Genomic DNA, 19,787 nt, shown 5'->3' on the forward strand with positions numbered 1-19,787 from the left:
TGACTCAAGGATGTTTTCACTGCCAAGTCCTGCAATGGTGTACTATTCAAGGTATGAAGTGGAAGACCACTAGATTCTCGTGGAAAATCTGGGCAGGAGGTTGATAGAGGAAACTGGGACACAATGGGACTTACACGATCTTTTTGTAAGATCATTCTTCTCTAAGTCACTTTGGGGCAATGATTGCCACTTAAGGCTTTTGTTAGTAAAATCCTTGTTTTACCCAGACCTCAACTGATTAAGGGGAGGGAAAGCGTACACTTCCCGACCATCCCAAGGTGCACTGCAACACGAAAATCTTGCAAACTAAGGACCACTCAAAAGATATCATCTTGAGCTCCCTATTGAGAGTGTCGTGAATGTTTTAGTGACCACCATGTGGGAATGAAGCATAATGGTGCAGTCATCTCCTCAGATGGAATATAAAGTGCTACGTTGCAGAGTCAGTGATCAAGGGACTCTTTGCTGCTCTTGGTGAACTGCAACTGTTACAGAGATTGGTTCTGGTGAAAACCCAGAAGACCACACGATGCGTCTTTGGGTCAACATTTACCAGCAAATTTCCCACATCTGTGGTGACAAACACTGGAGAAGCGAAAAGAGCCTTTAAAGTATATATATGAAAGTGATTATTATCAAGCTAATGTGTCAAGTTAGTAAAGAAACAAACCTGCGGGAGTAACATTACATTTTTACCTCTCACAATAGTGTTTGTTAATGGAATATTGGAATGGAATATAGAATTTTGGCCTACGGCCAAGCGCTAGAACCTAAGAGGTCATTCAGCGCTGAAAACAAAATTGATAGTTGAAAGACATGAAAGGTATAACAGGAGGAAAACCTCGCAGTTGCACTATGCAACAATTGTCAGGAGAGGGTGGAAAGTAAGATGGAAGAAAGAGAATATGAACAGAGGCACAGAATAAGGAATGAAAGGGGCTGCAGCTGGAGGCCGAAGGGACGCTGCAAAGAACCTTAAGTAATGCCTACAGTGCACCGCAAGAGGTGCACTGGAGGTACTACTCCCTACGGGGAATAGTGGTAATTATGACTCTTTATAATAAAAAAAATGTTCTAGTTCGTATTCTTTGGCACAGCGAAAGTTTTGCTGTGTCGCTCAGACCAACATCTATCATTTAACATATATATATATATATATATATATATATATATATATATATATATATATATATATATATATACATCACTTACTGTTAAATAATAGACCAGACAAGGGTATAAAAATACAATGACTAAGATGAAGGTGTCATTAACCTGGGTGGGAGTTTACCCTCCAACGTTTCCCGCCTGAGTTATAGGCCTACTCACAAATCCCAGGTGAAGAAGGCAAGTTCATGGGAGAACATCGAAAGGTACAAAAACCCAAATATTAAATTGATTAAAATGAGAAAAGCAACAACACATGAAGTACAAAATAGGTGAAACATAAAGAAAAAAATGATCCAATCATCCCATCCATTTAGTCATGAGCCGCCACTGTAGTCTTGCTGCTATTTATGTACTACGGTGGTGGTGGTGATCAGGGGGTCCCCAAATCCAATCCTGCTTAGGGCCCCATAAAGACTTGGGCCCGCCCTGGTACCATAGCATGCTGGCTGATGAATCCTTATAAAAATCATAAGTAGGATACAATCATGAATAAAAAAGCAATCGCACCATGATTCAAAACTAAGAGAAGAATGAAGAGTGAAATGACAGATGACAAGCCTGATACGAAGTTTATTTGAGCTATAAAAGATGTCCTGGATGTTGGGTGTACGTACACTCGCTTGAAATTCATCTCTCGCGGCCGCTGGAAAACAATACCTCGTTCTTGGTCACAGACAGGTCATCCCTTTGTACCAATGTGATACGTTCTAGTAAGGCCATGGTTTGTATCTGTATGATTAAGAACACGCACACACATACAAAAACAAAACATACTTGCTATAAATGGAGCTCTCACCCTCCAAAATTTTCAATCATACATATATGTGTATACTATGTATATATATATGTATATATATATATATATATATATATATATATATATATATATATATATATATATATATATATATAATATTCATGCAGAAAGCTGTGTAAAATTAAAAAAAGAGCACAGACACACATAGCAGGATAGAGACATTTGCGACCACAAATGAACGCCATGTTCACAAATGGTCACAATGTCTTTTGCTCAAATTATGACAGTGACAGTCGATACATGGCTGGATGATAGGAAACAGTAAAGGAGATAATAGAAGTATAATGCAATGCTGCAGACGCAATATAACATCCATATGCATGCTTAGCCTTCAAAGCATTCAACCTGAGAAGGCATTGCATTCAACTCTGAAAAAATGAGTCTGAAGTACACCCATCAGTGTGTTTTCATTCTGTATGTAAGACCAGCAAGATAATTGCTTTTCTCTTAATACCAAACGAACGAGACACTGCTCCAGTACAGACTGACCATGATTTGCATTACAGCATTCTTTTCTTATGCCAAGTTCTTCTCAGGAATCTGGGGTGACTCAACTTACAAAAAGCCTCACTCAAAGTTTTAGTCTTACGCATGAAGAATAACTTGCAAAAGTGACTAAAATATATGAGACAAGCTAGAGCATATTTTCAACTCATCAACAACTGAAAGAAAGTATACGAGCCCACTGAGTTCCTCCAAAACCTTGAATGAACTGTAATTGCATTCATTACCGTTGGTTCTTATTGTTGTTACATTGTAAACACATCCTGCCCTTTAACAGGGTCCAAAATTGTATTTTTCATGAAAAGGGAACTTGAACCACCCATATTAGTTCCTATATCACAAATTCTTTATGGGGCCTCCCACTCCCAAAAAGAGAATGTTGAAAACGCTCTGTGGTAATATTCTAAAAAATACGCTGGAAATATAATTTACAAATTTGCAATATCCACACACACTGCTTTTTTTTTAACCATATTTTCCTACCAACAGGACCCAGAAGAATGATTTAACATGTATACTAAGCATCATCAAATACAATTCTCAAGCTGGTAGCGACTCAATTAACGAAGGACCTCAATTAACTAAAAACATCTCATTACCATAAATCTGTCCATTTTCCCTAAAATTCTCATAAAATGAATGAGAATGATTATTATTCATAATAATGAGCAAGCATTCATGTTGAAACAAACGAGATCATAGGTGAGAAAAATAAAAGCACAGCTTAGTTGTTTGGCTGTTTACACTAAACTGGTTACATGTCAGCACGGGCTCTTGGCTCTAGCAAATGGCGTAAAAAATTCAAAGGTATAAGAGGACTGATGTGGACCTCAAGAGTCGGGTTAACCAAAAGAACTCACTGTTCAAACTGCTTCCCCCCCTCCCCACCTCTCTCTCTCTCTCTCTCTCTCTCTCTCTCTCTCTCTCTCTCTCTCTCTCTCTCTCAAAGCTTAGAATAAAAATAGATAGAATAAAATAGAACTGAAGAAACAATAAAAAGACATAAAAAGGGAGTTGTCTATTTAAAGAATACCAATAAAATGACGAAAAATTAACGATAAATACTTGACATTGTATTTAACCTATAACAAATACCTATGAATCAACGTATTGAAAAACTAATCACTAAACAAGGCAAGTCTGACTGTGTATCGTCGAAGAAAAGACCCCCTCCCCCACAAACACAAAAAAAATCGACGTTGGAAGACTAGGGTTCCGTGTGTGCACTGCCAAAGTTTTGAAGACAAAAGTCACACGGTGACGGAGGACGAAGAACAACTACATGTGGTACCTGGGATGATGCTCCAGCACTGGCAAATTAGTCAAAAAATACCCCCACCCCTTCAAGCAAGACATAATTGAAATGAAGTGACGATGAGCGCCACCAGCTGCCAAAATCGAAGGAATAAACGATGCAGAATTAAAGACTAAATGTAAAATGCTTGATTGATTGAATGACCTTTAGATTTTAACTGCCATTTCCTACTGCTACTTCATTCCAGAATCATGAGGCATTCATGCAATGGTCAACTCAGAAGAAGATATATAAATCAAGGTTCTTTATCACTCAAGGTTAATCTGTACTCCATAATACTTGTTATCTCTGTGTCCTACTTTTTTTATAGGACACGTTCACTTCCTGAACAATGCACTTCTTCTCTTTCCTTGAATAAAGCATTCGCTCTTAAATGACAGAAGGCGCAACCAATTTGTATGTAAATTCTGCTATCTTATAGACATCTCATTACACTTCTATTACCAAAATGTGCACCCCAGCCTTCCATTATAGCATCAGTGAAAATCAATGGTTTTAGGAATGTGTAAATGATTGACCTTACTATTCCTTACCCATTTTAATTTGTATACCAACGCAAGTACTTCTTGTGACTTCACAGAGACAAAACACAGATGCTGCTTATCTGAAAGGACAGCTAACCAGTTCCAGATTAGGAGAATATCTTGAAAGGTCTCATCCTGACTCTCTTTCTCGGAACTAAGTTCCAACGGCAGGGACAACAGTAGTATCAGGAACTCTTCAGATAGGTAGATAAGCTTGTTAGTGTTGTGCTTTGTCTTCCACACAAACATCCAAGTACTGTACAACACTAACATTCGTCAACTGCCTTGATATGTACGTACATGATACAACCACCACATAATAGCCGTTACCCAAATCGTGCCTATCTGCATGCCACATACATGGCAGAAAGAAAGAAATCTAGAGCTGACTTGGTCTTGTTTATTCTGATATCAGGAAGTGGTACTGACGAAGGATCCATAAAACTTCCTCCTTAAGTTGCCTCTCTGATGATGCTACATGCATCAATGAAGTTACATTGTAAGTGAATTTCCTGCGTATAGTATAATTGCCGCATGCATTTTTGCTATGATGATTAATTGAGGCTCTAGCAATGGTTTTGGAAATGGAAAACAGTTCCTTTCCTCATGAATCTTTAGTATTTTCTGGTTGATGGATGAACCATGATGAAACAATGTGTATACTATAAATTAATGATATCAACATGTACCTGTTCCTTGATGAACCACCTGTCAATTCAGCCCATTCCATCTTGATGTGAGTCGGATGTACAGATATTATATCTCAGAAACTTGTGTCTGTGCGTGACAGTATGATCAGGAGTTTGCTTCCTCCTGTATCATCATGGTGGTGAAAGTGTCCCATCTGAATTCTCTTGTTCATCTTGATTTTTTGGGCTACATGGGACAAGCTACAACACTATTGCATGAGCAATGGATAGTCTAAACTCTTCACAACAATGCCAAAGATGCTTTTCAAATTCAAATTTCAAAACTTCATTCATATGAATACAATTAGTCAATATATAAAAAAATATAAGTATAGGTAAAAAAAAAAATAACTGATACTCTGGGTTTTACGACCTGATAAAAACCAGCCAACACACAAATACGTCAAATTTCTTTCACCTGCACAAAACTTAACATTTTCTTTACAGTCAATAAGAATAGGCTCTTTTTAATACGGACACTTTCCATTTCTCTCATAAGATCATTAATCTGTATAATTTCCTTTTAACTAAATTTCTGCTTATATACAGAAGATTATCAATATTTACACCTAAAACATCTGACGTAAAAGTAAGGTTTCTATATAATATAGATTCTCTGTTGACACAACAATTTCTAAAATAAAACGAATTTATTGCGGAAGAATGATTATACCCACTTATGAAAAATCTATGCATACTACTTAAAATCTCCAAGGATGGCGTCAAAGTTGACATTAATGGTGGGATTAAACTACAATGTGTCCTCTCGTGTGCTAGCTCTGTCCAAATCTCTCATGCCAGTTGTCTGCAAAGTCCTTCAATCAGATCCATAAAAACTGGTACAATTCGCATTAAAAATTTTTTTTTTTATTCTTGCACCGAGCGATAAAATATCAAACAGAGACAAAACGATATTTGTTCTCGTTTTAATATCAGACACTAGATTTTTCCATCAAATATATATCTAACATCAGACATAATGTGACCAAGATACCTTACATTATTAACTATTTGGAGTCATACTGCATTGCCAAATACAATCTTCTCACATTTATCTGGATTATATGAAAGTCCAAAATCCGCACCAAACTTTTCAGATTCGTCAAGTAAATACCACATCGATCTAAGAGTTGGTGTCAGTAAAAGCCATGTAACGAGTCAAAAAAAGAAGAGACATGAATCGTTCTTGCTTAACCCATATCTTACAGCAAATCTGTCAGAGTATGATTGATTTAATTTAACCTGCCCCTCTACACGTGAATACATCGTCATCAGAAGTCTTGTAACAAGGGGACACAGACCGCGATCGATTAAAATTTTGAATTGCTTATCGTACTTTATCCTATGATCAAATGCCTTCGAACACTCGAGCAGAGTAGCTATCACACTGGAACTTAGTGAAACGTAATATTCAATGGTTTCCATCACGGTGAATGTACAAAGCGCTGTAGTAAATCCCTTTTCATAGGCAAACTGATAGTGTCTTGACTTAAATATATCTTTAAAATACTCAATAAGTATATAGTTTAAGATTTTACAAAAACTACCATCTAGTGCAATGGTTCTATAATTTTCAGAATTTGTTATGCATTTTCTTTTTCTTATTTTTAACTAAGGTTGAAAAGGTGACACGGTAAAAAATGTCATTGGTCATTCGATGACATAACATAATAGTCAAAAGGAATGATACAAAAATAAACAGCTTCTTTGGGGCTTCAATGAAAGCCTCGGTATGAATGTCACCTGCATCGTCTTTTTTTCCTTAGTTAAGTTTTCTAACAGCCGACTCCACCATTGCTGGGGTGAAAAAGTGAAGGTGTAAATTATTATTACTTGAAAACTTCCAACAGTCTTTGAGTATATCACCTAGCGTCTGGAGCAAAAGTGAGGACAATGTATTGGCAGGCTGTTCGGTTTACTGCACAATGACATACTTTTCTTTGAAAACTATCAATTATACTTGAATTTAAAATTACATCAGAGTGCACAGAACTAACTTCTCTTCGAAAACAACGCCAGTTTCCACTCATCAAATTTATCGCTGCCTTTTCTCGCTTAATTTGATCTTGATTCTGTTTTGTTGTTTTAACTGCTCTATGGCAGTTGAACCTGGTTTGCCTCCTCAAAGCAGCAGCACCCAGCCCCCAGCCGCCTCGAATACTGGCTGGACTGATTCCAAAATTGCTTCACTCTTGAATACCACCCCACTGAAATACCTCGTGCACGAATTCTACTAACGCCATGACTCCAACCACCACTCCTGTTATTAGTATCATCATAACTATCACCATCATCGTTATCAATGGTGACATTATTGTTGGATTGCTTTTTAGAACTCGGAATATAAGACTTAGCTGATAACTCTAAAATTTCAATTATATCGAGCTTGAAGGTAAAAAATTTCTACAGAATGAAGAGTGCAGTTAAGATTTGTGCAACAAATTGCATGAAATGGAATGTTAATAATATCCAATAACTCATCCACTGTATTTCTATAATTATCTTTATCTAGGGCCGTTGCCCTAGATAATGTTTTAGCATATCGGAATTGTTTTCACTTTCCACTCTCACCCGGTCATGTTATCAACCAGTTGGTCAGCACTAATTTTGAGGAACAAAAGGCAAAGAGTTATATATCATCACCATCTTCCGTAGTGCGGCAATCCAGTACCCTATCGTTAATGAGGGAGTTAATAAGTATATAATGAATCAGTTACGGATATCTGATTCAAAGTGTTCATAGAAGCATTAGATATGTTATATCGTCTATCCAAAATGGGAATAATAAACTCGTTACTATCAGCAAATTCATAAACCACACTGGGCCCTAAACCTGTCCGGACGACATCACAATTAACTGTCGCTTTAATGTTTTGCTGACTTTTGTCATCATGACCTCAATACTCTTGAGAAGCAGTGAGATGCTCTACAAGATATTCTCGCATTTTATATCTGATGTCTTGCAGAACCAGGTCCTTAAAGGAATAGAAGTCCTGTGAGTCAAGGGATGGTTAGAATGCTATGTATAGACCTCCAATCGAAAAAGTAGGACGTGAAGCATCAAGTACCAGTTGCCACATTTAAAAATCCGCTGAGGTAGAAATAATTAGATGCTAACAGGGCCAACCACTTTTCTTTTTTAATGTCAAGAGGATTTTTTCCTGTGCCTTTACTTGTTCCAGATAAACTAGACTCCGGTAAACTTGGACCAAGGAGTTAAATACAATTTTTTCCCATTTAATCATTCTCACTGCACTCAGAAGTACATCTGTTATATATACAACTTTAGACAACAAGAAAGAACTTCAACAGGTACAAAGAGAGAGAAAAATAATAATCATCATATACACTAAAATATAGAGCACTTGCTACATTCTATGCATAATCATATATATCAACATATACTATAACTAAAGGTTATAGTGCATATATTTCTATCAAAAACCCAAGATGACCCTAAACTTCCTTCTGTGAGAAAACCTTTATTGGCATTACTGGAAGTTATTTCAATATAGAGGTCATTACCGTAGAAACATAAACTCCGCTAAGCATTCAACAAAACAATGTGGATCCATTTCATACAAAATGTACTGAACAGCTTTCTGGCCATAAACTAATTAATTTCAAGTAATACTGGAAGTCACAATGAAACAATACAGCATTGGAGAAAGAGGAATAGAAGAGGGGAAGATTCCTTTTGCTGTAAGACCTCTGTATTTCTGACTCAAATCTTCTACGCCAGCTTCTAATCTTGGTATTGACTTATGAGCAATACCAATCAAACATCTGATTAAGCAGTAGCAAGGCTTTTTAATGCATGCTGAAGCCTTATCAATAGCCTTAATGTGTTATTTATTCATAACCATATAAAGGTTTGCCTAAATAAATGTAGCGCAGTTGTCATTCCCATAATATGTCACAGTGTACGTTTATAGTATTTGTTTTTAATCTCCCCCGACTCTTGACCACGAAAATCATAGCCATTTTTGATAGGACTGTTGGTGCAGTTTTTCCTCCGAGCAAATTTCTACATCAAGAGGAATGTTGGCTATCCTAATTTAAGGGGGACAATACCACAACAAAGAATAAGAGCACTCTCAGAAACATTGACACAATACTGTAATTAAATCAACAAACGGTACAGACTGAAGAAGCAAAATAGAATAAAAAATGAATAACTATCCAACCAAAATATTGCTATAGTCACTCAAGACAATTGATCCTCTGCACTGAAGAATATTAGATGCAATTACTGTGCCTGTACAAAAGCTGCTTGTTAAAACATAGTCATATCACTACACATCTTTCACTAAGAAATAAAGCAAGAAAAGTCAAATAACTTGAACACAAAGACAGCCAGACACGCACACACACAGTACATGCTGTAATATCGATGCAGTAAATGAAATGAAGTGGAATTTTGTTTTTACAGTTTAACTGTGGTAGTGGGGGTTGAGAGGCTAGGGACTGAACACGGTCAAAAAAAATTCTCCATACGTATATTGAGACCTGGAGGTGGGGATTCAATGCTTTAATTTGGAGATGTAATTTAATAAAAAGCCTTGCAATAATGACAAAAAAAGTACCTGTTTCAGCAATGTTTATCGAATACCTGTACTGTATTGGAAAAGAATGACACTTATTCGTAAAATATGTGGCCATTGGTAAAATACCTGAACTCAAAAAATATCTGATACCAGCCAAAAGAGGGACAACAATACAAGGGAAATCACATTTCAAAAGCAATCACATTTTTTATGAAAACAGCATAGCCTCTCTGTAAGTGTATTCAAATAACTACTGTGGTTTCACAAGCCTGCTGGAAATTATATAAATAAAATGATGATGGCGATGCAGCAAAAATATCAACGGTTTACATGAGGATTTAGCTGTGGTGTGTACTATCATGTAAGCACTAACAAGCAAGAATCGACATCTGTTTACAAGTGGGATTGTCAACTTCTGATTGTTGGCTACATGTTTAAATGAAAGGTGTTCTTGGTAAATGAATGAACTACTGCTCTGTATCCAGGTGAACCACTCTTTTCAAGGGAAAGTTACTCAGTACTTGAGACCCTAGACGATGGGCCATTGAAATTCTTAGCAGGGTCTCTAAGTAGAATGGATAATGGATCTCAAAACCCTGAGTAGACAATCATTATAAGAAATACTGGTCAAATAAGAAATTTTGAATGGAACAGACTTGGCTATAAATCAAGAAGCCTAGATGATGGCGCTCGGGAGGGACTGAATGACAAATAACAGAATGGATAAACTGGATGAGAAGCTGAACTGACCCTCAAAGTATGCATGAAGATGGCAGAAACATTCACTGAAGAAACAAAGACCAATGGGGAAATGAAATGTTCTTCATCAATACTACGATTTAATGGTCTTCAATAACACTTAGGGATCTATGATCTTGAGACGAGACAAAACTCTAACTGAGGTCAAGACAGCTGTGCAGATGATTTCCCTGGGGGTGAATGGTGAACATATGGTTAATGCCACTGGAGGAAATGACAAGAATGGGTGAACATGTGGGTAATGTCCTTGAAGCGAACGATGAGAATGGGTGAACACATGGGTAATGGCAATGGTAATGGGGATCTTTCAGGCGACCTGAAGATGGCACCTACCCCTGGTCTTGGTAGTGACATATAAACCTTCTTCTCCGGCGGTTTACTCTCGGCCATGATCTGGTCGCTAATGTCCTTGGTCAGGCTCTTGACGTCCCCCACCAAATTTAGCCACATGTCCGCAAACACTGAGAAAACCATGGCAAGAGCAAGGATAAAAAACAAACGAACAAAAACACTCCATGTTTATAGCTGATATTCTTTCTTTCTTTAAAAAAAAAAGGAGGCATGTTTATATATGGAAACATAAGCCGATAATGAGAATAACAGATAAGATAGAAATAATGGGCCCTCAGTTGTCTTCAGGGTATTATCATGAAGCATGATGCAGGAGCAATAATGCAGATGGGCAGGAGAAAATATAATTGTAAGTAAAAATCAGACCAAAATAAAACATGTTATGCTATCCATTAGCAGTATGGAATTGGTCATCGATAAGTTTAGTCTCAAGAGAACGAGATGCAACAGCGGGTTTACCTTCCACATTCTCCTTGGCGATCTTCGAAGTCGGGTACAGGCAGAGAGTCTGCGCGGCTGTCACGACTTGAGGGCCGTAGATCCTCAAGTTGATCTCTCCATATTTGGCAGCTACTTGCAACGAGTCAGTCGTGGCTATGTGCCGTAATAATTTACAGACCTGAAAATGAGTTATGCTTCTAAAACCAATCAACACAGGCATCATCGGCGAACAGTAGTCCAGTATTGGTGTATGCAACACATAATACTTTGAGTAAGGAAATTGTACTGATAGTGAGTGAGCGTAAAGTATAACTAGGATGACTAAAGCATAAAGATAAATAGCAGTCTTACCTCCTGTATGTGTTCTATGTGTTCTAAGAAGCGGTCTGCATACTCATCTAACCTCTCCTGATCTGTGGCCAAACCGGCATTTTTTAGCGCACTGATCAGCTCACTTTCCTCGCAAGCTCCCCGGACGAGCTCTTCTGCCTGTGGAGACAAAAATTTCCAGTCAAAAAACATTATTCGTGCAAGCAATAATTAAATGAACTTCATTTTATGCCTACTCCATAATTTACCGACAAGAATCAAGATGGATCACCTAGACTCTTGTGCAAAGTAGTTAATATGTATTGGAAATAGTACTGTGTAAACAAGACCATTTTTGTCGATAGACCAAGAAAATTTGTATGACAACTTGGAAAAAACTAACCTGTACTAGTGCTGTAGTTTGTAACTGGTGCTTCATGTCTCTCGTGGCTGCTAACATGGCATTGATAGCCGTTTCTAACTCATCGCCGGGAGAAGGCGGCTCTTTCTGTTCCTGGAGGAGGAAGAAATGACATAAGACCTTTGGAATGAGGTGTTGAAAGTCCACACTATCTTTCAATAAAGTTCTTTGAAATCGATCACAAATAACAGCTAAGGACATTTGAGTGAGAGGGTACAAAATGAAAGTCCCTTTTGCTGTTCCAGGGCTAGCCACATAAATTGTTGTCTTTTCAAAGATAAATCACACACAACCACAGGAACTCTATGGCAGTTTCGTGTAAATGAGAAAACTAGTTCAGTTTGGATAAAACAGACTCACTCGGTTCTATTGTGCTATATCCAACCTCTCCTACAATGTCATCGCTGAGTTTTACTTTTCGAAGCGAAAAATAATCTTGATTTGAAGTTTTTCACACAGTTACCATCTTAATAATAATACACATTAATAAGCATTGTTTGCTTATTATTCATTACATTTGATCCTCTTCCTTTAGTTTGAGATTTCCGTGACATTCCTCACACAAAACTGCAACTGAAACATATTTTGGCCCGCCCTGCTTCCGCCTTCGCCTGTACTACTGTTTAATACTTACCTTTCTTAATTATGAGGCATCTAGTTTTATACAACTGATCCTCTAGTTTTCTGTAATTACGCATTCTTATTTGCTATACTTTCTCTCCCCTTTCTGCCCTTCAATATTACTTCAGCAAATAAGACATGAAATACCTTCTCTGTCATTCATCTTCCACGTAAGTTATTATGATTTAAATATCCGACTAAAAGTGTCAAAATACGACGGTTTTCCTTAAGTAAAAAAAAAAGAAAAAAAATCAGACTGAAAGCTTCCAAATCGTTTCTCGATTAGGAAAAAAAAAAAAAAAAAAAAATTCCATCTGCTTGCCTTCTCAGCATCATCTGGGAAGAAAGTATTCGCCGGAAGAAAGTATTCGCCAACTGCTCGATCTGTACCTCAAAATGGGATTCGGTGGAGTCACTTCTGGTACTTGAAGTTTATTTTGGAAAGTCTAACCACTTTCCTTGATGACTTCTGATTCGGTTTTACCAGTGATGACTTTAGCCTTTTTATGAATTACAGTTTCTTCGTATGTAACCACGGCACGATTGGTCGAGGTACCCGGGTGTTAGGTGTACTACATATCAGATACACAAAGCACGTATGGTGTTTTAGAAGAAGACGGGTAGAAGAACGGGAAACGAATCCTAAAGTAACACTATATGAAAAGGAATGCAAGAAAAGAGGGAGTTGTAACAAGCAGAAGGCACCAGTGACTAACTTTTACATCTTGTTAAAATGTCTCGTTTATTGAAATATTTATCTACTATCTCTAGTCACCTAAAGTCCCTTCTTTAACCACAACAAAATTATTTAATAAATACTTTCATATCATCGTTCCCCACTCTTGTAAGTTATTATCTTTCAGTCTTATTTCATGATGAAGGCTGTCAATGAAAGTCATCATAGCTATGAGGATACATCTGGCAAAGATCTCCATACAGGCAGCTGTTGACTTTTCAATTTCTGGATGTCAGTCTTTGAATTGCTCCTTAAGTCAAGACCCCTTGTTTAATAAGAAAAGAATGAAAGTGGTTTTAAAGGGGAGAGAGAGAGAGAGAGAGAGAGAGAGAGAGAGAGAGAGAGAGAGAGAGAGAGAGAGAGAGAGAGAGAGAGAGAGAGAGAGGTTATTAATAGCATACTCACCAGATTAACCCCGACCCGTAACAACTGGTTGAGTTCAAGGCGTATTCTGTCTGTGAGCAAAAGGATATTTTCCCTGTGTTCATGGCTGGTGTATGCAGAGTCTGTGAAGTCCTGCATTCTCTCGCATATGGTATCTAAGGCCTGTTGATTGAAGCAGAAGAAAACTAAGATTAACAGAGCGAATCATTACATATTAAATTATCATGGGAGAACATTAAAAAAAAAATTAGGTTTATTGACAATAATACCTGATTTTTAAGGAGCAAGAAACAGTTACAAAGAAATATGTTTCATCATTAAAGTTATAGTAACATTTACACCAAAGTAACGGCTTGTAAAAAAAATATAGGTCTACATTTAGCCAAGTTTAGGTGAATGTTGAAATTATGTGAATCGTTTCCGAGTAGCCAAATTTCACGAAAGTTTAGAACCCATAAAGAATATAACTAAATAAACCTTTGCTATGCAATTAGAAAATTAAAGCATCAAAAAAAGTAAAACTAAAAACAACGACCCTGATGGAATAGGATAGATATGCTCAGTACATATAAAATGATTTCTCTTCAGATCTTTTCTTGCGAGATTAAGCAAGCGACTTCAGTATTACACAAACGAAAAATATTTTCGTTCAAAAATGCACAGGCCAATTGACTTATTAAAAAAATTGATGAGTGAAAATTATTGTTTATGCTAATTAAAAAAGGAAGTCTTCTAATGTGAATATTTCATCTCGCAGAGTCATATATATCATAAAGGAATCATATTATGGAACAGAGAGTTGGAGTACGATAATCAAAGAGAATGCGGTTTTCTCCCGTGCGAATGTCTTCAATTGGCGTATGTCTTCAGTGGACACTCCCCACTGAGGCTAAACATGCTGTATCAGGACCTTCAGGAAATGAGATATGAATAATTCATATTGAAATTTGTTGCAAATATGAATGTCAATCCGATGTTAATTTAAATTCTTATGTAGCATCTTAACTTTGAAATACAAATAAAAACAATGCACACAGGAAATCTGCCTGCCGACTATTATTGAGGTAAACATGGAACACAAACAATTAATTCTGAAAGTGTTATAAAAATAAATGATGCAGCTCAAAAAATGACCTGATGTATGCCTAAAGATTGTAAGTAACAATACAACGCAAGAGCGAGAGAGAGAGAGAGAGAGAGAGAGAGAGAGAGAGAGAGAGAGAGAGAGAGAGAGAGAGAATGCAAAGTACTGTACCTGACACAGTCGATCTCTAACAGCAGGGCCACATAAAGTCATCCGAGTCATTTCCACCGAATCCTCCAAGTGCCTTAGTGCCCCATACATAGTGTGGTTGGCATCCCAGTCCTCCTGCCAGAAGTATATTGTTAGCTGAAGATGATAATTGTCAGCGAATTCAATAAACAAGTAAAGGTACATTTTCCTTCAAGTGAATACTGCATCCAATGGAGAGAATGAGAAGCGAATTTCCTTGAAGCTGATAGTAAGCCAAAATATGTTGAAAGATACATTACTTTCCAAGAAAATACTGTGTGTGGTAAATTCTTAATGGAAAAATATATTGTGTCGAAATAAATATTTAATATTTTTTACTTTACAACGTATCAAAAAGCATACTAACAGTCAGTTGCTTTTAAGAAACACAACCTTTCAGGACACAAGTCGAACAAGTTTAAATGTTAAAAGACCTTGAATGCCATATATACACTGAGGTGTAGACTTCATTTGCTGAACATGTATGATTCTGATGACCAAAGTCCAAAATATGCCATTTCAAATAAACAAGACCCATTCTTCATAATTCTCTTTTCAAGTTAATTCATTTGTGTCTGTGGATCTATGTAAACGAAGCAATCCTAGTACATAGGGAAATCATAACTTTAATAACAGCAGCCTCTACCGACCTGTCTCGCCCTAATGGTTCCGGGGGACTCGGCAGGACTTTGCCCATTGACCCTAGGTTCCCCCTGGGCATTGACCGAGTCCAGGACACCGTCTTTCACCACGTAATGGATGAGATCCATGGCTCTACGCATCTGGCAGAAAACCGTGTCTCTGTTCTCCCGAGACGTCAAGCACTCGGGGTGACGCAAGCACACCTGAAAGGAAACATGGGAGATCAGTACACCCAGAAGGATATATGGGAGATCAATACACCCGGAAGGATACATGGGAGACCAGTACACCTGGAAGGATACATGGGAGATCAGTACACCTGGAAGGATACATGGGAGATCAGTACACCTGAAAGGATACCGGGGAGACCAGTACACCTGGAAGGATACATGGGAGATCAGTACACCTGGAAGGATACATGGGAGATCAGTACACCTGGAAGGATACATGGGAGATCAGTACACCTGGAAGGATACATGGGAAATAAGCATACCCTGTAAAGGATACATGAGAGATCAGCACACCTGAAGGGATAAATGGGAGATCAGTACAACTAGAAGGATACATGGAAGATCAGCACACTTGAGAAGATAACTGAATACATCTGAAAAGAAAAATGGGAGACAAGCCCACTTGAAAGGATACATGGAAGATCAGCACATCTGAAAGAATACGTGAACAATAAGCACTTCTGGAAGGATACATGGGAGATATCACACCTGCAGGTGCAGAAACAATGCGGGGACAACCATAAGGATAAAATATGTGAGAGAGAGAGAGAGAGAGAGAGAGAGAGAGAGAGAGAGAGAGAGAGAGAGAGAGAGAGAGAGGGAGAGAGAGAAAATATTTATGTGAAAATACGTAAATTACATTTCATATCAGTAGCTGAAAACCTTCCCAATTCAAGGCAGTCAGCTGCGTGTTACCAAAAAGACACTCCTCCTCCTTCGCCTTTCCCTTCCCTCAATAAAGGATGAAGACTTCCCAATGCAAATGAAGTGGCATCTCATCTCATCGTTTAGTCGCGGGTTTCGGATTACGGGGTCCAGGAAACAGACAGAAAATTTCTCGGTATCACCATCTCCAGAGAAGAAAGAAAGAGAGAAAGAAAGAAAAAAAACTCTGCTTATTAATTGGTCTTAAAGTTGATGGATCGATGTTCCTGCTACTTCGCTGCAAACTCCACCAACTTGGATGAGTAACGTGGGCACTGGCATGAATTTTTATTTGTCGTTACAGAAGTTCAAGAGAAGATGCATTGCACTACTACCCTAATGCAGTTCCTCTTGCGTTTTGATAATTTAATTATCATTTTCTTTATTTATTTACTGATTTGGTAATTTACCTGTTTTTCTGACAACTGGTCTCTTCTTTCTTTATTTCCCGTTACTTTCTGGTACTTCTTCCGAATGAACACTGTATTATCTGGAAGCTTGAATTGCAAGTCAATAGCCCCTGTTGGCTGATTACATATGAAGAGGGTTCATCTGGATAATAATAATAATAATAAAATAATAATAATAATAATAATAATAATAATAATAATAATAATAATAATAATAATAATAATAATAATGATGCAAAAAGTATTAAAGTTAAGAGTGTTCAGATCTCTTCCATGTACCGCTGTTCAGTCATGAATCGTTTTCGCTTCGAATGTCAGTCATAACTGAGCAAGTTATAACTATTTTATAACTATTTCATCCGAATCCTATACATGACTCGAATTGTTTTGCATAAAAGATTTAAATGTTTCCAAGGTTGAGTTTCAAAAGATTTGTCGTGCACTGAATGCCTAGAGTAAAAAGAAGAAGAAGAAGAAAAAAACAGAGAGAGAGAGAGAGAGAGAGAGAGAGAGAGAGAGAGAGAGAAGAAGAAAAATTCAGTAAATAAACGAGACAAAGGTTCGTAAAAGTAGAGAGAGAGAGAGAGAGAGAGAGAGAGTTAATTGCAAGTGTAGAAAAAAGTAGGAACAACTCTATGGAAAACACGAGAGAGAGAGAGAGAGAGACAGGTTTACTAATCATTCACTGTGTTCTAATGGTTTTGCCTAGATTTCTTTTAAACTTCCACACTGTTGCTGTTAACAACTGGTGGCAGTTTATTCCATGTGTTCCATGTCTTGTATATGAAGAAGATCCCACAATGAGATGTGTCGTATCTCTTTGGTTCTAGTTTCCATCCATTACTTCACGTCTGGTTTTCGTGTAACGTAAATAGGTTATTGTCTACTTTTGTTATGCCTTTCAGTATTTTCAATGTTTCTATTAGTTGTCCTCGCAATTGTCGTGTTTCTAAGTCATACATGTTCAGGTTCTCTAGTCGTATTTGCCTGATGGATGGAACTGACTTTGTGGCTCTTGCTTGTACCCCTTCTAGTCTATTCATGTCCATTCTTAGTGTTGGTGACCAAAAATCTACTGCATATTCAAGATGTGGCTTAACTATTGATATGTAGAACTGCAGCACCGTTTCCTTGTTTCTGTATTTGAACTGCCTCTCTATGGATAGTTTCTGCAACTTTCTTTTCAGCTTTTATGAACCGTTTTGTGGATTTTAAGTCCTTGATAATAATGACTCCAAAACCCTCTTCTTGTTCTACACTATTTATGCCATTCCCCAGCATTATGTAGTTTGCATGAGGGTTGTTTGTTCCTGTTTGCAACACTACACTTATCCAGATTAAAAGGCATTTGCCATCTTTCTGACCACTCTCATGTTTTCCTTAGATAATTTCTAAACTTTCCCTGCTGCATTTACACCTAGTTTGGTGCCATCTACAAATCTGGCTATCCTGTTAGTTAAGCCTACATCAATGTCATTAATGTAAATAAAAAACAGGAGCGGGCCAAGGACAGAACCCTGAGTTAATAGTATAAATAGTATCTGTAGAAACAAAGTGGGAACAACTGTAAGGACATGACAAAGAGAGAGAGAGAGAGAGAGAGAGAGAGAGAGAGAGAGAGAGAGAGAGACCCACCTTGGAAGCCGTGAGTAACATCATGGTTGAGCGATCGAGGACTTGCCTGGCGGCGGCCATCTGCGCCCTCCGCCTCTCGTCCTTCATGTCCGCCGCCCTGTCCCCCGTCAGGTGAGCCAGTTCGACCATTTCTGCCCCGAAGTGGCTGAAGGCCTTTACGAATTCGGTGAAGTTGGTGACACTCTCCAGGCGCGATAGGCTGTGAGTCACCTAAGGGAGGGAGGAAAGAAATGGTAATTAATACCTTAGACAGTAGTGTCAGAACAGAACAGCTTCACAGAGTACAGATGGAAAATTGTCAATATCCACTGATTACAGAATATATTATATGGACCGTCTTCTGTAGGGCATTAAATTACAACAAAATAGATATTTTAAGATAACATGTCCCCATTTGTTTTTCTAATAATCTCCTAATCACAGGCAGTTTAATTTCTTCTACTCACACGTTTTGGAGAAATCGCCATATACCAACGTAAGGTCATCTGTTGAAAACTGTCAATATCCAGTGTTTAAAAATACACCATAATTATAAGGACCTTCTGTAGGATATGTAAATTACATAAAATTGATATTTTTGAGTACCAAATCTTAGTTTGTCTTTCGCATTAATCTCCTAGTCTTGAATAATGTAATTTTTTCTACCCCTCTGCTCTGGAGACACGCCATTTACCAATGCAAGGCCATCTGTGGAAAAACGTCAGTATCCAGTGTTTCAAGAAGCGGCTATAAGGTTCTTCTTCTGTGGTATGGGTAAAAAAAAAGAGAGAGAGAGTTTTATAAGGTAACAACTCCTCATTGTAGAGAACACTCCATGCAGTCACAATAAAATCTTTCCAGTGTGCGTACTGGCCTTTAGTAAACACATAGATTAAATTCCTGGGCAAACTTTATAAGATTCATCTTCATAATGTATTCCAGGAGAACTGGTTAAGTGTCGAAAGCGCAGATACCTTTTCCAGGTGCTTCGTCAAGTAACGTTTAGTGAGAAGTAAGCCTCTTTCAGTTACCACCAGATAATGCGACGAGACGCCCAACCAAGTTGTTGAATATCTAGTTTCTATGATAATACTTCCTAATACTTGACATATTTATTAATAAATATCATCTTTCAAATACTTAAATTGCACTTCCAGTATCCAATAAACTGTCTATATTAAATATACCTTTTGAACCATGACTTACGTGGTTCCTTTGCTCCTCCCGGGAGTAATAATAATAATAATAATAATAATAATAATAATAATAATAATAATAATAATAATAATAACAGTTTTCTTATAGAGGTAACAATTGATAAATAA

The 19,787-nt window shown here is 37.5% G+C and overlaps 1 protein-coding gene across 10 annotated transcripts in view; it reads right to left on the reverse strand.

Moving 5' to 3' along the window:
• Window positions 1-19,787, reverse strand: part of LOC135219256 (alpha-catulin-like) — a 567,812-nt gene that overhangs the window by 12,269 nt on the left and 535,756 nt on the right. For 9 of the 10 annotated variants that reach the window (XR_010315398.1, XM_064255879.1, XM_064255878.1 and 6 more), the window contains 8 exons: window positions 18,484-18,693; window positions 15,512-15,706; window positions 14,844-14,957; window positions 13,610-13,750; window positions 11,830-11,940; window positions 11,469-11,606; window positions 11,136-11,295; window positions 10,659-10,786 (listed from right to left, as the gene is read on the reverse strand). Coding sequence is in view for 9 of the 10 variants with exons in the window: in XM_064255879.1 (XP_064111949.1) it covers window positions 10,659-10,786; window positions 11,136-11,295; window positions 11,469-11,606; window positions 11,830-11,940; window positions 13,610-13,750; window positions 14,844-14,957; window positions 15,512-15,706; window positions 18,484-18,693 (1,197 nt within the window). In the remaining variant the exon portion in view is untranslated. The remainder of the gene's footprint in view (window positions 1-10,658; window positions 10,787-11,135; window positions 11,296-11,468; window positions 11,607-11,829; window positions 11,941-13,609; window positions 13,751-14,843; window positions 14,958-15,511; window positions 15,707-18,483; window positions 18,694-19,787) is intronic. The other variant, XM_064255874.1, reaches the window with a different exon arrangement.

This window comes from Macrobrachium nipponense, chromosome 1 (assembly GCF_015104395.2).
Source record: "Macrobrachium nipponense isolate FS-2020 chromosome 1, ASM1510439v2, whole genome shotgun sequence".
Taxonomy (NCBI): domain Eukaryota; kingdom Metazoa; phylum Arthropoda; class Malacostraca; order Decapoda; family Palaemonidae; genus Macrobrachium; species Macrobrachium nipponense.